This window comes from Phocoena sinus, chromosome 21 (genome assembly GCF_008692025.1).
Source record: "Phocoena sinus isolate mPhoSin1 chromosome 21, mPhoSin1.pri, whole genome shotgun sequence".
In the NCBI taxonomy this organism is placed as follows: domain Eukaryota; kingdom Metazoa; phylum Chordata; class Mammalia; order Artiodactyla; family Phocoenidae; genus Phocoena; species Phocoena sinus.
Genome location: NC_045783.1, coordinates 31296988 through 31316596, shown reverse-complemented (window position 1 = coordinate 31316596; position 19609 = coordinate 31296988). Strand labels below are relative to the sequence as shown.

General features: G+C 37.1%; 1 protein-coding gene across 1 annotated transcript in view; it reads left to right on the top strand.

The window, feature by feature from the left end:
* LOC116746884 (A disintegrin and metallopeptidase domain 3-like) overlaps positions 1 to 19609 on the top strand; it is a 92865-nt gene that overhangs the window by 68668 nt on the left and 4588 nt on the right. Inside the window, exons 13-15 of the mRNA XM_032618653.1 lie at positions 9571 to 9669; positions 12410 to 12605; positions 13096 to 13186. Coding sequence (XP_032474544.1) covers positions 9571 to 9669; positions 12410 to 12605; positions 13096 to 13186 — 386 coding nt within the window. The remainder of the gene's footprint in view (positions 1 to 9570; positions 9670 to 12409; positions 12606 to 13095; positions 13187 to 19609) is intronic.

The window sequence follows — 19609 nt, the reverse complement described above, 5'->3', positions numbered from 1 at the left end:
TCCTTTCTTCCAGTATTTCTTTTAGTGATTTAGTCTATATGTACTGTTCATTTTCCTTTAGTGATTATCTTTGTATTTTTACCATAGATGTTTAATGGTAAACATCTATCTGGACCACCTTCTTCCCAGATCACAGTGTTTACAACCCAATTAACTTTCTTGTAAAATACTCTTGTAAAATATTTCATTTCTTTACTTTAGAAAGTACTATGAAGAATTTATTCAGAAAATAGTTGCTTTATTTTACCTTCCATTCCTTTTTATCAGTGTTTTTGTATGTCGAAGTTTCTTTCAGAAATAATCTCCCATTTAATTATAATTTTCTTTAAAATATATTTTAGTACAGTTCTCTCTATAGTAAACTCTGCCCACTTTTGTTTAGCAGTAAATATTTATACCATTCCATTATTTCACTGTGATATATAATATATATGAAATATATACAGGAAATATGGATGAAGAGTGTAATACATAGATACTTAACAAGCACCTGAATACTTTGCACTAAGGTCAAAACAATCCTTACCTCTGCCAAAGAATTTCTTTGTGTGTCCACTCTCAATATGCCTCCTTTTCCCAATCATCATTTAGAATTTAAAGGTATCATTTCAGTACTTTCTTATCATAGTTTTAGTTTTACCTCCTATTTTCCCATCTTTATACAATATAGTTTGATTAACTGTGTTCTACTATTATATAATTGGCAATCATATGATTTGTGTCATTTGCAGCTTGGTCTTTCACCCAGTATTGTACTTGGAACATCCATCAACTTTTGAATGTAGCTATATTCCAATTGTTTTCATTGCTTTTAGTATTGAGTTTATGAAAATTTCAGTTTATTTATGCATTATTTGTGAAATGAAAACTTAAGTTTATTTCAATTTATGGCTGTAAAGACTCATTTATTTATGAATTTTCTTGCACATGTTTCCTGCTGCACATGTGCCTGCGTTTCGCTAGGGTGTGTGTGTACCAACAAGTGAATGTGCTGTGTCATGAGGTATACGTGTATATATAGCTTTGAGGATATCTTACTTACTTTGGGTTTTCCTATGGTTGAATGGTCTTTTCATGTCTTTTACACATTTGTCTGTCATTTCATTTGCATTCACTTGTATGAATTATCAGGAATTTATCACCAATATGCTGGAAGGCTAGGATGTATGCTGATTCTTCAGTAAACTAAGTTTTTTCGGCATGAGACAAGTCTTATAGAGAGGACCTTCAGTGACCTAGTAGTTTAGGTAAAGGAGTAGGTGGGCTATTTCTGTTTCTTATGGGTGTACAGCTTCCTGTTTGTGGACTTTACCAGTGTCAGAGGCCAATCTGTTTATAGTGGAACTTTCCCAGGAAGAGGTCTTCACTGAACCATGGGATAAAGTTCATTAGTTCCAAATTCCAGGAGCCAGTGGATATCAGGAAATTTAGGGCCATTGGATGAAATCAGCTGTGTAGGTGATCAGAGATGCCTGCGGTTGCAGGGGGTCCTAATCAGTTACAGTGCCCAGTGGCCGGGGTTTTTTTCCCTTTTATCCGGGACTGCTTTCAATGATTCTTCTGGCTGAGCTCCACCTACCCCCATTGAAATGTAACTGCTTGTTTTCTAAGTCAGTATAGATGGATTATTTGGATTGTAGAGTCTGTCTTTAGTCATATATGCTTAAATAGCATGGGATGCAAATTTTCTCAGTTGCAGACCATTCTAAAAGTGTTATGATTTTGACAGAATACCTATACATTCAATAATATTTCACACTGGTATAATAATATTTCAGATTTGGTATAATCCTGAGATGACATATTATTGTGGGGAGGAGAGTAAAGCGGTGCTCCAAGTCTTGTCTAATGAAATTGAAGTGAACTTCGTCAGCTTCCCAGAATGGAAGTTTTTACTGCTAGTGAAAAGTACTAGCAGTATCCAGTGCTATATGCTAAAGGCCAGTAGTGGCAAAAATTATTTTAATTATTGTTGATTTGTTAATCACTCTGGGAACAATGGTTTCCACTTCTGTTTAAACCTCAGTACTATAATGTATGGCTCTAATTACCTGTGACTTCCTCTAGCCAGACAGTACTTTTTTTTTTCTCGTTTGCAACACTTTACAACCTTGAAACACTTTAGGAGTATAGGCAGTTCTTAGTTTATCACCAACATACATCACGTCTGAGACCTGAGAACAAATTTATCCAATGATAGAGACTAACAAAAGAACAAAAATATATAAAAGACGTAAAACAAACTAATGGCCAGGGTAGTTCATTGTTTAATAAGCTCAGACATACACATTTGCAGAAATTTTAACTGGCTCTAAAGTTACTTGTAGCTGCTTGTGCGTGATGTGGACCATAGAACGTCCATGGCCTGCCCCAGCTAATTGCACAGTACTGAGTATCCTTGGCTTTCAAGGTGGCACCGTTGCCTGACTAGATGTGTAAATATCATCCATTTAGGAGTACTTGATTAGTATGATTCATGTCTGCTGTGCAGAGGAATTGCTGTGTCATATCTGGAAAGGTGTCTATTGCAGTCAATGTCAAACAATACCCTCGAGAGGAGATTAGGGGCTAACATGCTGTATTTGTGAGGACTGGCCTTGTCCATTGCCCTGGGCTGTGTGCCCTGGATTTCCTTTTCTCACTTGACTGTAACTGGTAGAAAAGACACATTTGCCTGTCTTCCTCGGTCCCAAGTGCTGGAAACACTAGGTCTTGTTTTGGAGCCCAGTCTTGGATTATAAGTGGATTGCAAGTGTCTCAGAACACATAGATGTGTTATAAATTGTTTTCAATATCTAAACTTGCAAGCTGATTTTGATCTTTGGGGTCTAGTGAGATACGGAAGAAAGGTTTTACTATAATTTCCACCACCACACACCAAGTGCCTTCGGTCTGTAACTGTGCATCATATCTGGAACTGCCATTGCTATTGGAGCCACTGCCATGTTTCGCTTATATAAGCCACCTTTTACTGGCCAGGCAGGGCTATTATAAGAGGACAGATTTTCCTGAGTATCCCTGCATATGCTGTGTCTGTGATCAAGACAGTGATCTTCTGACCAGCTGCCTTTCCCCTTCCTATTCCTTTCTCCCTCTCCTTCCCACTGTATCTTGTGCCGCGTCACAATAACAATGTAGATAGGCCAGGATAGCTATGTGGCTTCCAGTCATATACTCGTCCCTACTTCCACGGTCTTAATCGTAGCATTTCCACATTGAGAGCGTCCCTTAAAATCAAGAGAACTGTTACGTTTATGTAGAATATCTATCCCCATCATCTCTTCAGCATAAATCTATTATTTGTGACTGTTCGGGTATGTGTTAGCCCTAAAGAACCCACCAGAAATGTATGTGATTTGAGAGCATTTCCAAATCTAGTAAGAATATTCTTTCAATCTCACCCCTGGGGACTTCCTGGTACTATAATGGCCTGTGCTCAGGATAGATGAAAAGCTTGACAACTTGGCTACCATCACTTCTCCAATCCATCTTGACCAGTATATATGGCTTTCATTTCATGTGGATGAAACCCTTTATTCTTGTCCTGTTTATTGTTGAAGGAGGTAAGATCTGTGTACAGAGTGGGTACCAAACATTTGGGGTGAATGCCAATCAAATGGTATCATGTCAGACAGGATAGTCTGCCAACAGTAAATACATGGTGTCCAGGAATAATTCCTGCTCACAGCCCAAACCTTAAAGTACCATGGCTATTCTGTAGCCCAGTAGTGAGAGAGACTTTCTCCGAAGGGCAGACAAACAATTTCCTCATTAGATTCTCTCTGGCCTAATATCCATGTCTACATGAACATAGGACTCAGACTTGAACCATTGATTTTTCTGTCCCTTGGCCTGCAGGAAATTACATTTAGCTTTTGCCAAGGTGTCCATTCTGGGTAGTTTATTGCCCAGTTCCTAAATAGTTTTTCAAAGATTATTCCTGCGATACAAGAGTATGTTCAGTTGTCTCTGATAGCCTGTTTGCACTGTGTGGATGAACTGATTAATCTGATTTGGGTCACTATTTCATCATCTGGGCACTCTCAAGTCTTCATTTAAAATCCAAGATGGAGTGACAGTGGACCTAAGGGAAGAGGTAGCTTGCCCCACTGGATTTCAAGGGTATGTATTGGAAAATGAGAATTCATCTTGGATAGGCCACTGTTTTATTATAGCTGTAAAGACTGTTAAGAGAAACAGGGGCATCCCTCGTGGCACAGCGGTTGAGAATCTGCCTGCCATTGCAGGGGACACAGGCTCGATCCCTGGTCTGGGAAGATCCCACATGCCGCAGAGCAACTGGGCCTGTGAGCCACAACTACTGAGCCTGTGCATCTGGAGCCTGTGCTCCACAACAAGAGAGACCGCGACAGTGAGAGGCCCGCACACCACGATGAAGAGTGGCCCCCGCTTGCCGCAACTAGAGAAAGCCCTCGCACAGAAACGAAGACCCAACACAGCAAAAATAAATAAATTAATTAATTAATTAAAAAAAACAAAAAAAAAAAAAAACGAAAACAAGACACCAGGCCCCAAATGGAGTCCCTTATGCTAAACCTCACATCACCAAATTGAGAGATGTACCTTAACTACACTTTTGGCTCTTCCAGAAATGGAATCTTAAACCAGTCAATCAGGAATCACCTGGCCAGCACTAGTTAGGTAATCTGCCTGATAGACCCCTGCCATCCCCTAAAGGAAAGTAACTTTGCAATAATCAGCCCACCTTTTTGCCAGTATAACTTCCTTGTTCCCACTCCCTTCTGCCTATAAAAGTCTTCCATATTTTACAGCTCTTAAGAGTTTCTTTCTTTTTTTTTTTTACTTTTTTTTTCTTTTCTGGCCATGCCGTGTGGCATGCAGGATCTTAGTCCCCTGACCAGGGATCAAACCCGTGCCCCCTGCAGTGGAAGTGCAGAGTCTTAACCACTGGACCACCAGGGAAGTCCCGTGGAGCTTCTTTCTAACTGTTAAATTGGATGCTGCCCATTTTGAATCAGTTTTTGCTCAAATAAACTCTTAAAAGTTTTAATATGCCTCAGGTTATCTTTTTTTTTTTTTTTTTTGCGGTACGCGGGCATCTCACTGTTGTGGCCTCTCCCGTTGCGGAGCACAGGCTCCGGACGCGCAGGCCCAGCGGCCATGGCTCACGGGCCCAGCCGCTCCGCGGCATGTGGGATCATCCCGGGTCGGGGCACGAACCCGCGTCCCCTGCATCGGCAGGCGGACTCCCAACCACTGCGCCACCAGGGAAGCCCGCCTCAGGTTATCTTTTAACAAGACCTACTGCAGTAAGCCCCGTTAGGTCTTTACATTCTCTTTCTCCACATCCATGTCATTAGACAGTGTGTTCATTGACCAGTGGTGCTTAGAGCATGAGGTTGGTTCTGAAAGTGACTGAGTGACTTTGAAGCCTTCATATCCAGCAAAACTTACATGGATCCATAATATGCTATTTGGATGAGACTTTATGACTTCACCAGGCTTTTGCCTAAGCACATCTCTAATTTCTTTCTTTTCTTACTCATTGTAAGAACATATCTCAGTAAATTTGGGGGTGACTAAACCGGTCTTGATCACCAGGACATTTCTATCTATAGTTATGGCCACCAGCAGAAGGGAAGTAGTTTTTATTTTCTTGAAAGTATAGGTGGGTGAACAGCAAGCCCAATAAACTTTGTTTCGTGTCACAAGACCATCACTTCCCACTGATGGAACCTTTCAGGGGTCTCAACAACAGTGGTCAAAAACCATTTGCCCTCACTGTCACTGAAGACTTTAATGAACAAGTCTGCTTCTGCATACCATACCTGGCCAGATGATCCACAGGACCTATCTGCCTTTATGTCCACAAAGGCATTGTGATCTTGTCTTTTCTTGTCTGCACAGAGACTCATGATGTGTCTAGGTGGCCTTCATTATACTTATTTATATTTTCTTTCTGACTTGCTGAGTTTTTGAATTTGAGTGATGCTACACCTGATTAAATGTGGAAAATATGTAGAACGTTTACATTACCACAGACAGTTTTCCCTTACCTCATCCAAGTCAATCCCATAAATATCTAAACTTCTAATTTCTGTCACAACACATTCATTGTACTATTAAGTTTGTAACAAAGTGTCCAAATGCTTTCCAAAATGGTTGTAATATTGTGCATTCCATCCATCTATGTATAACAGTGGCGGTTGTTCTGAATCCTCGCCACTTTTGTTACTGCCAGTCTTTTCCATTTTAGCCATTTCAGTTTGTGCTAGTATCTCATTGCAGTTTTAGTTTGTATTTTCCTGATGACTAATTATATGGGACAGTATTTCATGTGATTATTGGGCATTCATATGTTTCCTTTTTAAAATGTCTGTTCAAATATTTTGCAAAGTTTAATGGGGTTGTTTGTCTTTTTATTATATACTTACAGGAATTCTTAATATAAACTATACACAAGCCTTTGCCAGGTTTTCTCCCAGTATGTGGCTTAGCTTTGTGTTTTCTTAATGATATCTTTCAAAGAGTCAAAGTTTTTAATTTGATGAAGTCCAGTTTATAATTTTCTTCTTTGATATATTATGCTACTTGTAGCCTATCTATCCTAAATTTGTGAAGCTTCCTTGTAAATGTTCTTCTAGAAGTCTACAAATTTTAGTTTTTATGTGTATGTGTATGATCATTTTGAGTAATTTGTGGCACTTTGTAAGTTAAGGATCAAGGTATATTTTTCTCAAGATATTCAATTGTTCTAGACCCATTTGTTGAAGAGACTGTCCTTCCCCCATTGAATTACCTTGGTACATTTACTGAAAAACAATTCATGACATACTTTGTGTTCCAATAATCTACATATCTATCCAGTACCAGGTCTCCTTATCCTAATGCACAAAATCAGGTAAAATATATCTTCATGTTTGGTTACTTCTTTCTCAAGATAGATTTGGGTATTTTAGGTCTTTATATTTCTATATAAAATTTTAAATCAACTTTTCCATTTCTACCCACCCCCTAAAAAAAAAAAAAACTTGAAATTTTAAAAAAAATCTAAAGATGAATTTATGGAGAATTGAATAGTATACATAATGTGTTTTTCAAACCATGAACATGGTATATATTGTTCCATTTATTTAGGTGTCTGTAATTACTTAAATTTAACCCTAAGTAGTTCATGTTTTTGGATATTATTGTAAGTTGCATATTTTTTTTTAAAAAAATCAATTTTCAATGCACTTTGCAAGTATATAGAAATAAAATTAAATAATGAAAGTTGTTGATTCCTCCTGTAGTCAGCTTAGCATTACTTTGAATGACTGGTTTATATTTTGGAAAATACCTGCAAAATGCCTAAGTCAAAATTATCAAAAAACCAGTAAATATCTGAAAAAGAGGATGTTTATGGTGTTTATTCCAGAAATAGAGAAATGTTTCAGTATTTTTCAACATATATCATTAAAGTAACAGAGAGATAAAAATTACAAGATATTAAATATTGAAGAAACATTTGATAAAATGTTTGGACTAGGAGTAAAAGAATGTTCTTTGATTTCTCAGATTTCTCAATGATAAACCACAGTTACCTATGTTACAAAGTCCTCACTTCCAGTCCCATGATGGAATTCCATTTTTAAACTACATGTCATAAAAGGCCAATTTCTAAGCCTGGTATTTAGTCTAGGTTTCCATTATACACTGAGTATTGTCCAAATATGCTTTGCACTGTAGTAGGCTTTCTCTTTGATTCTAGGTGTTAGAGATTTCCCTTTCACGTCATTGATTTTTGTTTTATTTTCCCCAATGTTAATGTGTTTAATCTTCCATCTTCACTAAATTCTCTTGATAGTTTTCATTAAAATATTTATATTGTGAAACATAACACATTCTTCTTAATAATGAAACATGAAAATTAAAAAAGAAAGAATATCATCTGATTCCTGTAAATATTACAAAGTGTTATATAGTAATAGAATTTGGGATATACTTTAATAATATGCAATTAATGTAATTGAAGACATTATATCTAATTTTATATAGGACATTATATGAGTATCCAGGTATAATAAACTATCAGGAATAACTTATTATTCTATAAACACAACTGATAATTTAATTTTGGGGGGAAAAGATACATTATTATAGTTACTTTTACAACATACTATTCAAAATATTTAATGTCAAATAAAAATACATATATACACACATATATGTATATATATAACACAAAACTTTTACACACACACTGTACCTTCACATATTTACTGGGTTAGGGTGGAGGAAAGTTTTATACATAAACTTTTAGAACAAATACCAAAGAAAGTTGGCAGTTGTCAGATTTCACAATATCATAATAACAAAAAACTAAAAAAAAAAAAACTGCCAAAATAGAAATAAACTGTCATGACAAATTGTAAAACACTGTAAAATATATTAGTGGCTAGGGGTTAACATCATTAATATAAAAGTGCTTACAAATAAAGGAAATAAACAGAAGACTACTTCAACAAAAAGTATGCATAAAAGTATAAATCAGATTGTGCAGATATGTAAAATGTTCAGCACATTAATAATAAAACTAATAAAATTGAAACAGATATAAACACTTAGTAATTTGTGCCTATCCACTTTACTTATTTATTTATTTTTATTTCCATAGGCCAAGAAAAATGTCATTTTTTTTTTTACATCTTTATTGGAGTATAATTGCTTTACAATGGTGTGTTAGTTTCTGCTTTATAACAAAGTGAATCAGTTATACATATACATATGTCCCCATATCTCTTCCCTCTTGCGTCTCCCTCCCTCCCACACTCCCTATCCCACCCCTCTAGGTGGTCACAAAGCACCGAGCTGATCTCCCTGTGCTACGCGGCTGCTTCCCACTAGCTATCTATTTTACGTTTGGTAGTGTATATATGTCCATGCCACTCTCTCACTTTGTCACAGCTTTACTTATTTTAAAATATTATCAGTCTTCTTTAACATCACTCTTACACTGAATAGATAACTATATAGAAAGAAGGAAATAGTGTATATTATGAAGAGCCTTTAATATTTTTAAATTCTTTGACCTAATAACTTCTAGAATCAATCTTTCATATACAATCTTAGAACTAAAAAATGACAAATTTTCTTTGAAATGTCATTTACAACGATAATATGCTGTTGTAATTTAGAAGCTCTATTTTGTCACATCCAAATATTATTACATATTCACAGGATGATATCTTGAAGAGACTTGATAAGATGGGTAACCACTTAAGATGTAGTAAGTGAAAAAAATCTCAAAATTTACAATTCCTATATTTATGAACACAAAGATTGAAATAAATTGCATTACATTTTTAACAGTTCAAATCCTTGAGCATGGAACCATGAATAATTTCATTGCCATCTTTTTTTTCTATATCAAAATATATTATGTTTAGGTATATATATTAAGTGGTGTTAAAAGTAGATACAGAAGTAAAAATTATACTGTGATTGTAATTAACTTAGAGACATACTTTAGTATATTATGACAATAAATAAAATGATTTATTTTATTGAAAATTCCTTTTATTTAAATTGATTGCATTTGCTTTTTAGCAATGCTCTCATAAAAAATGCTGTGATGCTGTAACATGTTTTCTGATTGGAGATGCAGACTGTGGTACAGGACCATGCTGTGACAGAAAAACTTGTCTGGTAAGTTTTCAAAATATTGCCTTATTTTCTTTCATGAAATTTTTATATTCTTTTGGGTGCGTTTTGTAGCACTTTTTTTCTGCTTTTATTTTTACTCATGTTTCAAATTATATTACTTTATGTACTCGATTCATACACAGTTGATTTCAGAACTGAGAGAAGGTCCTTAGATCTTTTTCAACCTCTTTCGTAGTGCTGCCTCTTACTGTATTGTTTCAATCTCTGCTCAAGACCCATCCTCTTACTGCATTTAATAACAATTCCAGATAATTTGGATGCTGTGAGTTCCTCTTGGTCGTGCCTGAATGTAGCTCTTCGTGATTGAACGACTTATGACAAAATTATGAATAAGCCACCCAACACACACTTGACATGCAATATTTGAATAAACAGACAATAATAATTAAAATGCCTCATTTTGAAAGTAGCAGAAAAGGAATCCATATAGAATAGTCAGCAATATGTAGCATATCTAATAGTGAAGATTAGCTTTGGCAAGACCCTGGAAGTGACTGACTGAACCCTTGACTTCCCTTGGGAAGTTTTCCATTCAATTTTCCTTCATGGCCACATCTGATAGGAGACTAGGTAAAAATCTCTGTTCTAGGGATTGCTTCATTTTAGTGACTCACCGTTTTTGTGTCACTTTCAGGGGTCTATGACAAACATAAAGACTGATTAATGAGAGGTTTTGCTGCCAAGTTTGTTTTTTCTTTGTCCATGAAGTCTCTCCAAACATTATTTTACTTTGCTCTATGCATGTTCTTTTTCACCCAGTGGGCTAGTTTTTAAAGTCAATGGTCATTTGTTTCAAGGCACATGAATGTAGAGGCCAGCCTAGGGTTTCCACGTCTTAGCAATAAACCTTGCTGCCCTTTCCTTCACCAGAGCTCTCATCTTAGTCTTTGTCTCCAAATCAGTGGAAATGAGCAGTCAGACATTTCTAAGCAGTCCATTGCCCTCTGCCTACATCTCAAAGGATAATTCTTTACAACAGAGGTAATTGCTACATTTGGTTGAATGAAAATTCATAGTATAAGTTACTAGGGAGGGCTTCAGGGTAACAGCTAAATGTCCTATGTTAGTTCACATTAATTTTATTATGTATTATAGCATAGAATTTGGCTTTTGCTGTCATTTAAAGGCTCACAGGTGCCTTACACTCTGCTCTCTTACGGGTGGCCATAAGCTTAAAAGGCTTTCCATTTTCTTCTCTGTCCACTTCCAGTTAGGCTAGTTTCCACTGACTTCTGTCTGCAATTTAGTGATCTGATCCAGTTTTTTCTTATAAATTTTCATTTTAGATGGACACAAGTCCAAGTGAAAAGACATGGAAGACCAATAGTCTAACCAGCTGTTTTTCTGACACGTAACAGTGATTAATATGTTTTTAGCCAGTACCCAGACATTCCTATATGAAATTTAAGAAACTGTGATTGGTACTGCATAACACCAGTTATTATGGGTCCGTTGTATCTTGATCAACAGCCAAGCAAAGAATAACAAACACTTACGAAGCTTAAGTAAGGCGTGAGTCTAGCTTTGTGCTCAGGTGAATCTTTGTTTGGAAAAGGAGCAACAGGATTCTTATTCTGCATCTGTTGGATATCCTTGCCTTTTTGCTGGCAGTTCTCAAATACACTTTTCCTGTAGGCAGTACAGATAGCTCATTGAAGTTCCTGGCTTTTCTAGTCCATAGTGTGTGATGTTTCAGAAGAGCAGAGGGATCCTCTGTTTCCCAACATTCATCTCCACCCCTGGTCGAGGCAGAAACCCTGACCCACCACTACGTTCTAAGTTAAATTCCCACCACTGTGTCTAGGGAGAAGGGTTCTGATTATCATCCTGAGTCAGCAGCAGTTTCATGTCAGCTATAAACTCCTCATGGTGGAAGTGGAGTTAGTCCTGAAAGGAAAATTACTTGAAATGCAAAAAGGATAAAGATGTCCATTAAGAAACATTTTAGAAACATGGCAAAGACTGGCATCTGAGTTAGTTAAAACATCTCAGGAGTGCAACTAATTAGTCACCAAGAATCAAAAGCTGGAAAACAAATACACGTCGTTTTATATCAAATATTTTCTATTTATCTTGAAGTAAATATTCAGGATAACCAGAGCATTTTAACTATGAGAACTTTCACCAGAGCCATTGTTTTAAATTGAAGCGCAAATCACACAATAAAGAATTAACCGTTTTCAAGTGAAAACAGTTCAGTAGCATTTAGTGCGTTCACAATGCGGTGCAACCACCTCGACCTGGTTCCATAGCAGGTTCCTCATCCAGAGATCCTGACCCGTTATGCACTTGCCTTCCTTTCTCCCTTCCCCTCAGTCCCTGGCAACCAGCCATCTGCATTCTGCCTCTATGGATTTACCTACTCTGGACATTTCATATAGGTAGAACCATACAATGTGTGACCTTTGTGTCTGGTTTTCTTCACTAAATACAGTGTTCTGAAGTTTCAATCACCTTGTAGCATAAACCAGTACTCTATTCCTTTATGTGGCTGAACATATTCCATTGTCCATAGGACAATTTGTTTATCCATTGATGGACATTTGGCTTCTTTCTGATCTATTCCACCAGAACTTTTAAGTAAATTCATAATTTAACTTTAAATACTTACAAATGTATTAATGATGGAAATGATAGTTACAAATACAATCCTCCTATTTAAATTTGTATATTTTGTTTTACTACTTTAAGAACAAATATTTGGTTTTCTTTTGTCTCACAGATAGCTGAAAGAGGACATGTATGTAGGAAAAGCACGGATATGTGTGATTTTCCAGAATTTTGCAATGGGATAGCTGAGTTTTGTGTACCTGATATGAAATCTGCTGATTTAGAACTGTGCAATAATAAGACTGCCTTTTGCTATCACGGAGTATGCCAAGATACAGATAAACAGTGTGCGGAGTTGTTTGGAAAATGTAATGGTTGTATTTTTTTTCTGAGGTTTATTTTTAAACTATATTTGTTTCTTAAGTCAGTAATACACCCTATAGCCATAATAATAATTATTGCTTAAATCTAAATTTGGAGATAAAACTGCAAAACAAAGCATCGTTGACCTATGTCAGGAGGTAGAATAGATCTAGTGAGTATGAGACAAAAAGAATAGGATATTAGTCAAGTTTCAGGTGATTGGTGGAAATGGCGTAGACTATTAGAATTGCAGATAAGTGAGCAAATGATTGTTTTACTTCTTAATCATTTATGGACGATAATAACAATTTCTATTCTCGAGTAGGTAGTTTTTAGTTAAGTGTTTCTCCTTCATATATAGCCAGTAGATGGCACCCAATATTTATAGTAGATGACACTGCCTGGGCTTTGTTGTCTAAATGCCTTTGTATAAATTTACCACGCTTTTAATTTTTTTTTTAAGATGAGTAATTGAAACTTTATTTATATTTTCAGTTTCGAAGGGGGCTTCTGCTCTATGTTCACAAGAAGTGAATATGCATACAGATGACTTTGGAGACTGTTATGGTCGTTTTTGTAATTATCGGTGCGTATTTAGAAAAATACACATTTTCCAAATGCACTGTGTGGGTATGTGTGTGTACTGCAAAGAATCACTTAATACAAATGAGAGATGAATATAGTATATAAAGATAAATTTATATGGTGCACTTCGTAAGATGGTGTATGTTCTTTTTTAAAAAAATTTTTTTAACATCTTTATTGGAGTATAATTGCTTTACAATGGTGTGTTAGTTTCTGCTTTAAAACAAAATGAATCAGCTATACATATATCCCCATATATCCTCCCTCTTGCGTCTCCCTCCCATCCTCCCTATCCCACCCCTTTAGGTGGTGACAAAGCACCGAGCTGATCTCCCTATGCTATGCAGCTGCTTCCCACTACCTATCTGTTTTACATTTGATAGTGTATATATGTCCATGCCACTCTCTCACTTCGTCCCAGCTTACCCTTCCCCCTTCCAGTGTCCTCAAGTCCATTCTCTATGTCTGCATCTTTATTCCTGTCCTGCCCCTAGGGTTCTTCAGAACCTTTTTTTTTTTTAGATTCCATATACATGTGTTAGTATATGATATTTGTTTTTCTCTTTCTGACTTACTTCACTCTGTATGACAGACTCTAGGTCCATCCACCTCACTACAAATAACTCAGTTTCATTTCTTTGTATGGCTGAGTAATATTCCATTGTATATATGTGCCACATCTTCTTTATCCATTCATCTGTCGATGGATACTTAGGTTGCTTCCATGTCCTGGCTATTGTAAATAGAGCTGCAGTGAACACTGTGGTACATGACTCTTTTGGAATTATGTTTTTCTCAGGGTATATGCCCCATAGTGGGATTGCTGGGTGGTATGGTAGTTCTATTTTTAGTTTTTTAAGGACCCTCCATACTGTTCTCCATAGTGGCTGTATCAATTTACATTCCCACCAACAGTGCAAGAGGATTCCCTTTTCTCCACACCCTCTCCAGCATTTATTGTTTGTAGGTTTTTTGCAGATGGCCACTTTGACTGGTGTGAGGTGATATTGTCACCTTATTTTTGATAAAGGAGGCAAGAATATACAATGGAGAAAAGACAGCCTCTACAATAAGTGGTGCTGGAAAAACTGGACAGCTACATGTAAAAGAGTGAAATTAGAACACTCCCTAACATCATACACAAAAATAAACTCAAAATGGATTAAAGACCTAAATGTAAGACCAGGCACTATAAAACTCTTAGAGGAAAACATAGGCAGAACACTCTATGACATAAATCGCAGCAAGATCCTTTTTGACCCACCTCCTAGAGAAATGGAAATAAAAGCAAAAATAAACAAATGGGATCCAATGAAACTTAAAAGGTTTTGCCCAGCAAAGGAGAACATAAACAAGACGAAAAGACAACCCTCCGAATGGGAGAAAATATTTGCAAATGAAGCAATTGACAAAGGATTAATCTCCAAAATATACAAGCAGCTCATGCAGCTCAATATCAAAAAAACAAACAACCCAATCCAAAAATGGGCAGAAGACCTAAATAGACATTTCTCCAAAGAAGATATACAGATTGTCAACAAACACATGAAAGGATGCTCAACATCACTAATCATTAGAGAAATGCAAATCAAATCTACAATGAGGTATCACCTCACACCAGTCAGAATGGCCATCATCAAAAAGTCTACAAACAGGGCTTCCCTGGTGGCGCAGTGGTTGAGAGTCCGCCTGCCGATGCAGGGGATGCGGGTTCGTGCCCCGGTCTGGGAGGATTCCACATTGCCGCGGAGCGGCTGGGCCCATGAGCCATGGCCACTGAGCCTGCGTGTCTGGAGCCTGTGCTCCGCAACGGGAGAGGCCACAGCAGTGAGAGGCCCGTGTACCACACACACACACACACACAAAAAGTCTACAAACAATAAATGCTGGAGAGGGTGTGGAGAGGGTGCACTGTTGGTGGGAATGTAAATTGATACAGCCACTATGGAGAACAGTATGGATGTTCCTTAAAAAACTAAAAATGGAACTACCATACCACCCAGCAATCCCACTACTGGGCATATACCTTGAGAAAACCGTAATTCCAAAAGAGTCATGTAGAAAAGTGTTCACTGCAGCTCTATTTACAATAGCCAGGACATGGAAGCAACCTAAGTATCCATCGACAGATGAATGGATAAAGAAGATGTGGCACATATATACAATGGAATATTACTCAGCCATACAAACAAATGAAATTGAGTTATTTGTAGTGAGGTGGATGGACCTTGAGTTTGTCATACAGAGTGAAGTAAGTCAGAAAGAGAAAAACGAATGCTGTATGCTAACACATATATATGGAATCTTTAAAAAAAAAAGTTTCTGAGGACCCTAGGGGCAGGACAGGAATAAAGACGCAGATGTAGAGAATGGACTTGAGGACACAGGGAGGGTAAGCTGGGACAAAGTGAGCGAGTGGCATGGACATATATACACTACCAAATGTGAAATAGATAGGTAGTGGGAAGCAGCTGCATAGCATAGGGAGATCATCTAGGTGCTTTGTGACCACCTAGAGACATGGGATAGGGAGCTTGGGAGGGAGACGCAAGGGAGAGGAGATATGGGGATATATGTATATGTATAGCTGATTCACTTTGTTATACAGCAGAAACTAACACACCATTGTAAAGCAATTATACTCCAATAAAGAAGTTAAAAACTGCCTATGTATACATGTTTTAGATCTAAATATGTAAAGGAAAGAAAGAAATGGAGTACCATATAATTTAGATAGTAATTATTTTTAGAAGGAGGGAAAAGACTGATTAAGGAGGAACTGGGAGGATTGCCATCTTGGGTAATAGCAGAGGTCCTTTTGTTTTTTGAGTGAGGGTTGAGTAAAGGAATTTTGTTAAAACCATTGAGCTTTCCACTTTAGCTTGCAGTTTTTCTGTATGTGTACCATATTTCCCAATGGAAATGGTTCAAAAATCTAAATTGCTAAACAATAACCAGTCATTTGTAAACAAATGGATTTAGCTCCATAAGCTTCTTTCGTTCTATTTAATTTGTTTCAGATTTTCAAAATGTTTGTCTTTTAAAATTTTAATAGTAATGCAACATATATTCATGTAAATACTTAAAAAAAGTTTAAAAAAAGGTACCCTTGGAAAATAATATCACTGTAAAAAAAAACAAAGTGCCAAAATGTTTACTAAAGTATAGCAAAGTAAATAAATAAATTTATTAACTAATTTAATCATTCATTAATTAGAAAAAAAGCACTCTAATGGCTTCTATATGTGGCATAACACCAAAAAAATAATTTTGTCTTTGCCCCTGGTTTCTGGCACAAAGATCCTAAACCCCTTGGAATTTCCTGATTGATAAGAATTTTTTTGTTGTTATTCATAATGAGCCCCTTCTGATCAAACCGAATTTATGCTAATGGAGTAACAGGGTGGGGCATCTAGATGGCTTCAGGATGGTGCTGGTTACCAGAAAGACCAACTGATTAGAGGGATGGAACTTTTAGTTCTACTCACAACTTCCATTAAGGAGAGTAGCGTGGCTGGAGATTGAACTCTGGAGAAACTTGGAACACTGAGATCAGGGAGCTTCTAAGTTGGTGAAATAAAAATGAATATCCAACAGTTGTGTTCGTCCAGTCAGTTAGGAATTGAAAATAATAATCGATGGTGAGAAGCACAACTTATTATCATCCTAAAACAAGTATAAATTAGCACATACTTTCTGGAAAGTGATTTAGAAATGTGTAAGAATTCAAATATATTATCACATCTTTTTGTCTATTTTTGAAATTTATTACTATTTGTTACTATATTTTTCTATATTATTGAAATATAACATTATACTAGCTTCACATGTACATCATAATGATTCGTACTTGTGTATATTTCAAAATGGTCACCATAGTCTAATTAATATCTGTCACCATATGTAGCTATAATTTTTTTCTTTTGATGAGAAATTTAAGATTTACTGTCTTACCAAGTTTCAAATACAGAGAACAGTATTAGTAACTGTAATTACCATACTGCACCATACACCCCCATGACTTATTTATTTTTATAACCTGAAGTTTGTGCCTAACCTCCCAAATCCCACCCCTGGCAACCACCAATCTGTACTCTGTATCTGTGAGCTTGGGTTGTTTTGTTTTTATTCTTCTTAGGATTCCACATATAAGTCAGATTATACAGTATTTATATTTCTCTGACTTATTTCATTTAGCATAACGCCCTCAAGGTCCATCCATGCTGTCACAGCTAGCAAGATTTCATTTTTTTATGGCAGAAAAATATTCCATTGTGTATATATACTATATTTTTGTATATATACTATATTTTCTTTATTCATCCACTGGTGGACACTTTAGTTGCCTCTACATCTTGGCTATTGTAAGTAATGCTTAAATGAACATTAAGATGCAGATATATTTTTGAGTTAGTGTTTTCATTTTCTTCAGATAAATACCTACAAGTGGAATTGCTGGGTCATGTGGTAGTTCCATTTTTAACTTTTTGACAAACCTCTATACTGTTTTTCATAGTGGCTACACCAATTTACATTCCCACAAACAAGAACAAGTGTTCCCTTTACTCCACTTCTAAGCCAACACTTATTATTCCTTGTCTTTATGATAAAAGCCATTCTAATATCCTAGAAGAATAAGAGAAAGAACTTAAGGGTGGAAAAGTATTTGAGGAAATAATGCCTGGAAGGTTTTCAGAAGGCATAAACCACAGATGCAAGAAGCTGAACATACATGATATAGAATGAACTCAGTGAAATCCAGTAAGATACAGCATAATAAAATTTCTGAAAACTAACGACAAAGAAAACTAATCTTAGAATTAGTGAGAGTGAAGCAGCATCTTATATACTGGATAAACACAATTACACTAACATTTGGAATAAAACCATATGGGCACTAGACAGACAAATACTAATAGAAAATTGCTACGCTAGGTAACTAGCCTTCTATCATCCCACATAACATTTAAATTCAGCAAATGTCCTGTTGAAAAATGAGTCATTTATTTAAAAGACCTCTGCTTTCTCACACCAGCCCTGTTTGACCACTGAAAACATTATACAGTTTATCCATTTCTCCTGCAAGATTCTCTGCCTGGGAAAGTCCAGTCATTAGCCCATGCCCAACTGGGCAATGTCCCCATGGAAGGAAAAGGAAAGAGAAAGGCGGGGGACGGGAAAGAAAGGGAAGGGAAGGAAAAACAAAGACTTTGACTTTTCCTGCTTGGTCTGGAGGAGCTTTAAGCTGGCAGTGACTTTTTGATCCCACACCATTTTTTTTTTTTTTTTTTTTTTTTTTGCGGTACGCGGGTCTCTCACTGTTGTGGCCTCACCTGTTGCAGAGCACAGGCTCCGGACGTGCAGGCTCAGCGGCCATGGCTCACAGGCCCAGCCGCTGCGCGGCATGTGGGATCTTCCCGGACCGGGGCACGAACCCATGTCCCCTGCATTGGCAGGCGGACTCTTAACCACTGCGCCACCAGGCAAGCCCTATCCCACACCATTTTTAATTAAAATTCTAATTGGCAGCTCTCTCTATGCAAATGAAGTTTGTCACATTGTTACCAGGGAGTAGGTTCTTGTCTCATCACAGCAAGAATTCAGAGACAAGATAGGGAAGTCAAGAAAGCAAAGCAAGGATTTATGTAAGCAATAGTACGCGCTCAAGGGGAGAGCGGGCAGGCTCAGGTGAGTAGCTGCCCTGAGTTTTTCGGCAAGCCAGTTATGTGGGGCGTAGAAATGAACGGGTGGAATATTCACTGGGGAGGGAGGGGTTTAGGGTCAAAATTCCCTGATTTTTATCCCAGCTCCACCTTCCCGAGGGTAGGAGGGATTTTTGTCCTTATTTAGCCTTGATTGGAAGTGTCATGGAGTCAGTGCATGATGGGAACTTCTTATCTGCAAGGTAATTTTATTGTAATGAGGGCCTAATGACAACAGGTTGCATTGAGATGCCAGAGATTCCTACTTTTTCCCACCTTTCTTTGTCTGCTTCCAGGACATTTATCACCCCAAAATGTGTGATTTCCTGTCTGTCTGGAGGTTTCTGCTTTTGTCTGACTGTGGGCTCCCGTTGTTTACAAGATGTATGGTTTCCTGCCATTTGGCCTGTGTTCCCCCGCCCCGCTGTAATAATATGACAGTCTCTGTTTTGGAAGGTGGCTTTTAGGCCGTGGTACTTCCAGTCGTTTAATCAGATAGTGCCAATTCTGGAGGACAGACCACTGGACAAGCCCGAATTCTGTAGTCACCATTAATTTAATTGCTTTATGAAACAAAATATTCTTCTAAATTGTCTCCCTTGGGATAAAGTGTTGTGTTGACTGTGTTCTTTAACTGAGAGAAGTGGGGAGGTGAGTAGTGGATACTGAGAGCTAACTAGTTTTGTGGTTTTGGGCGCAGACTTCCATTGATAGTTCCACAT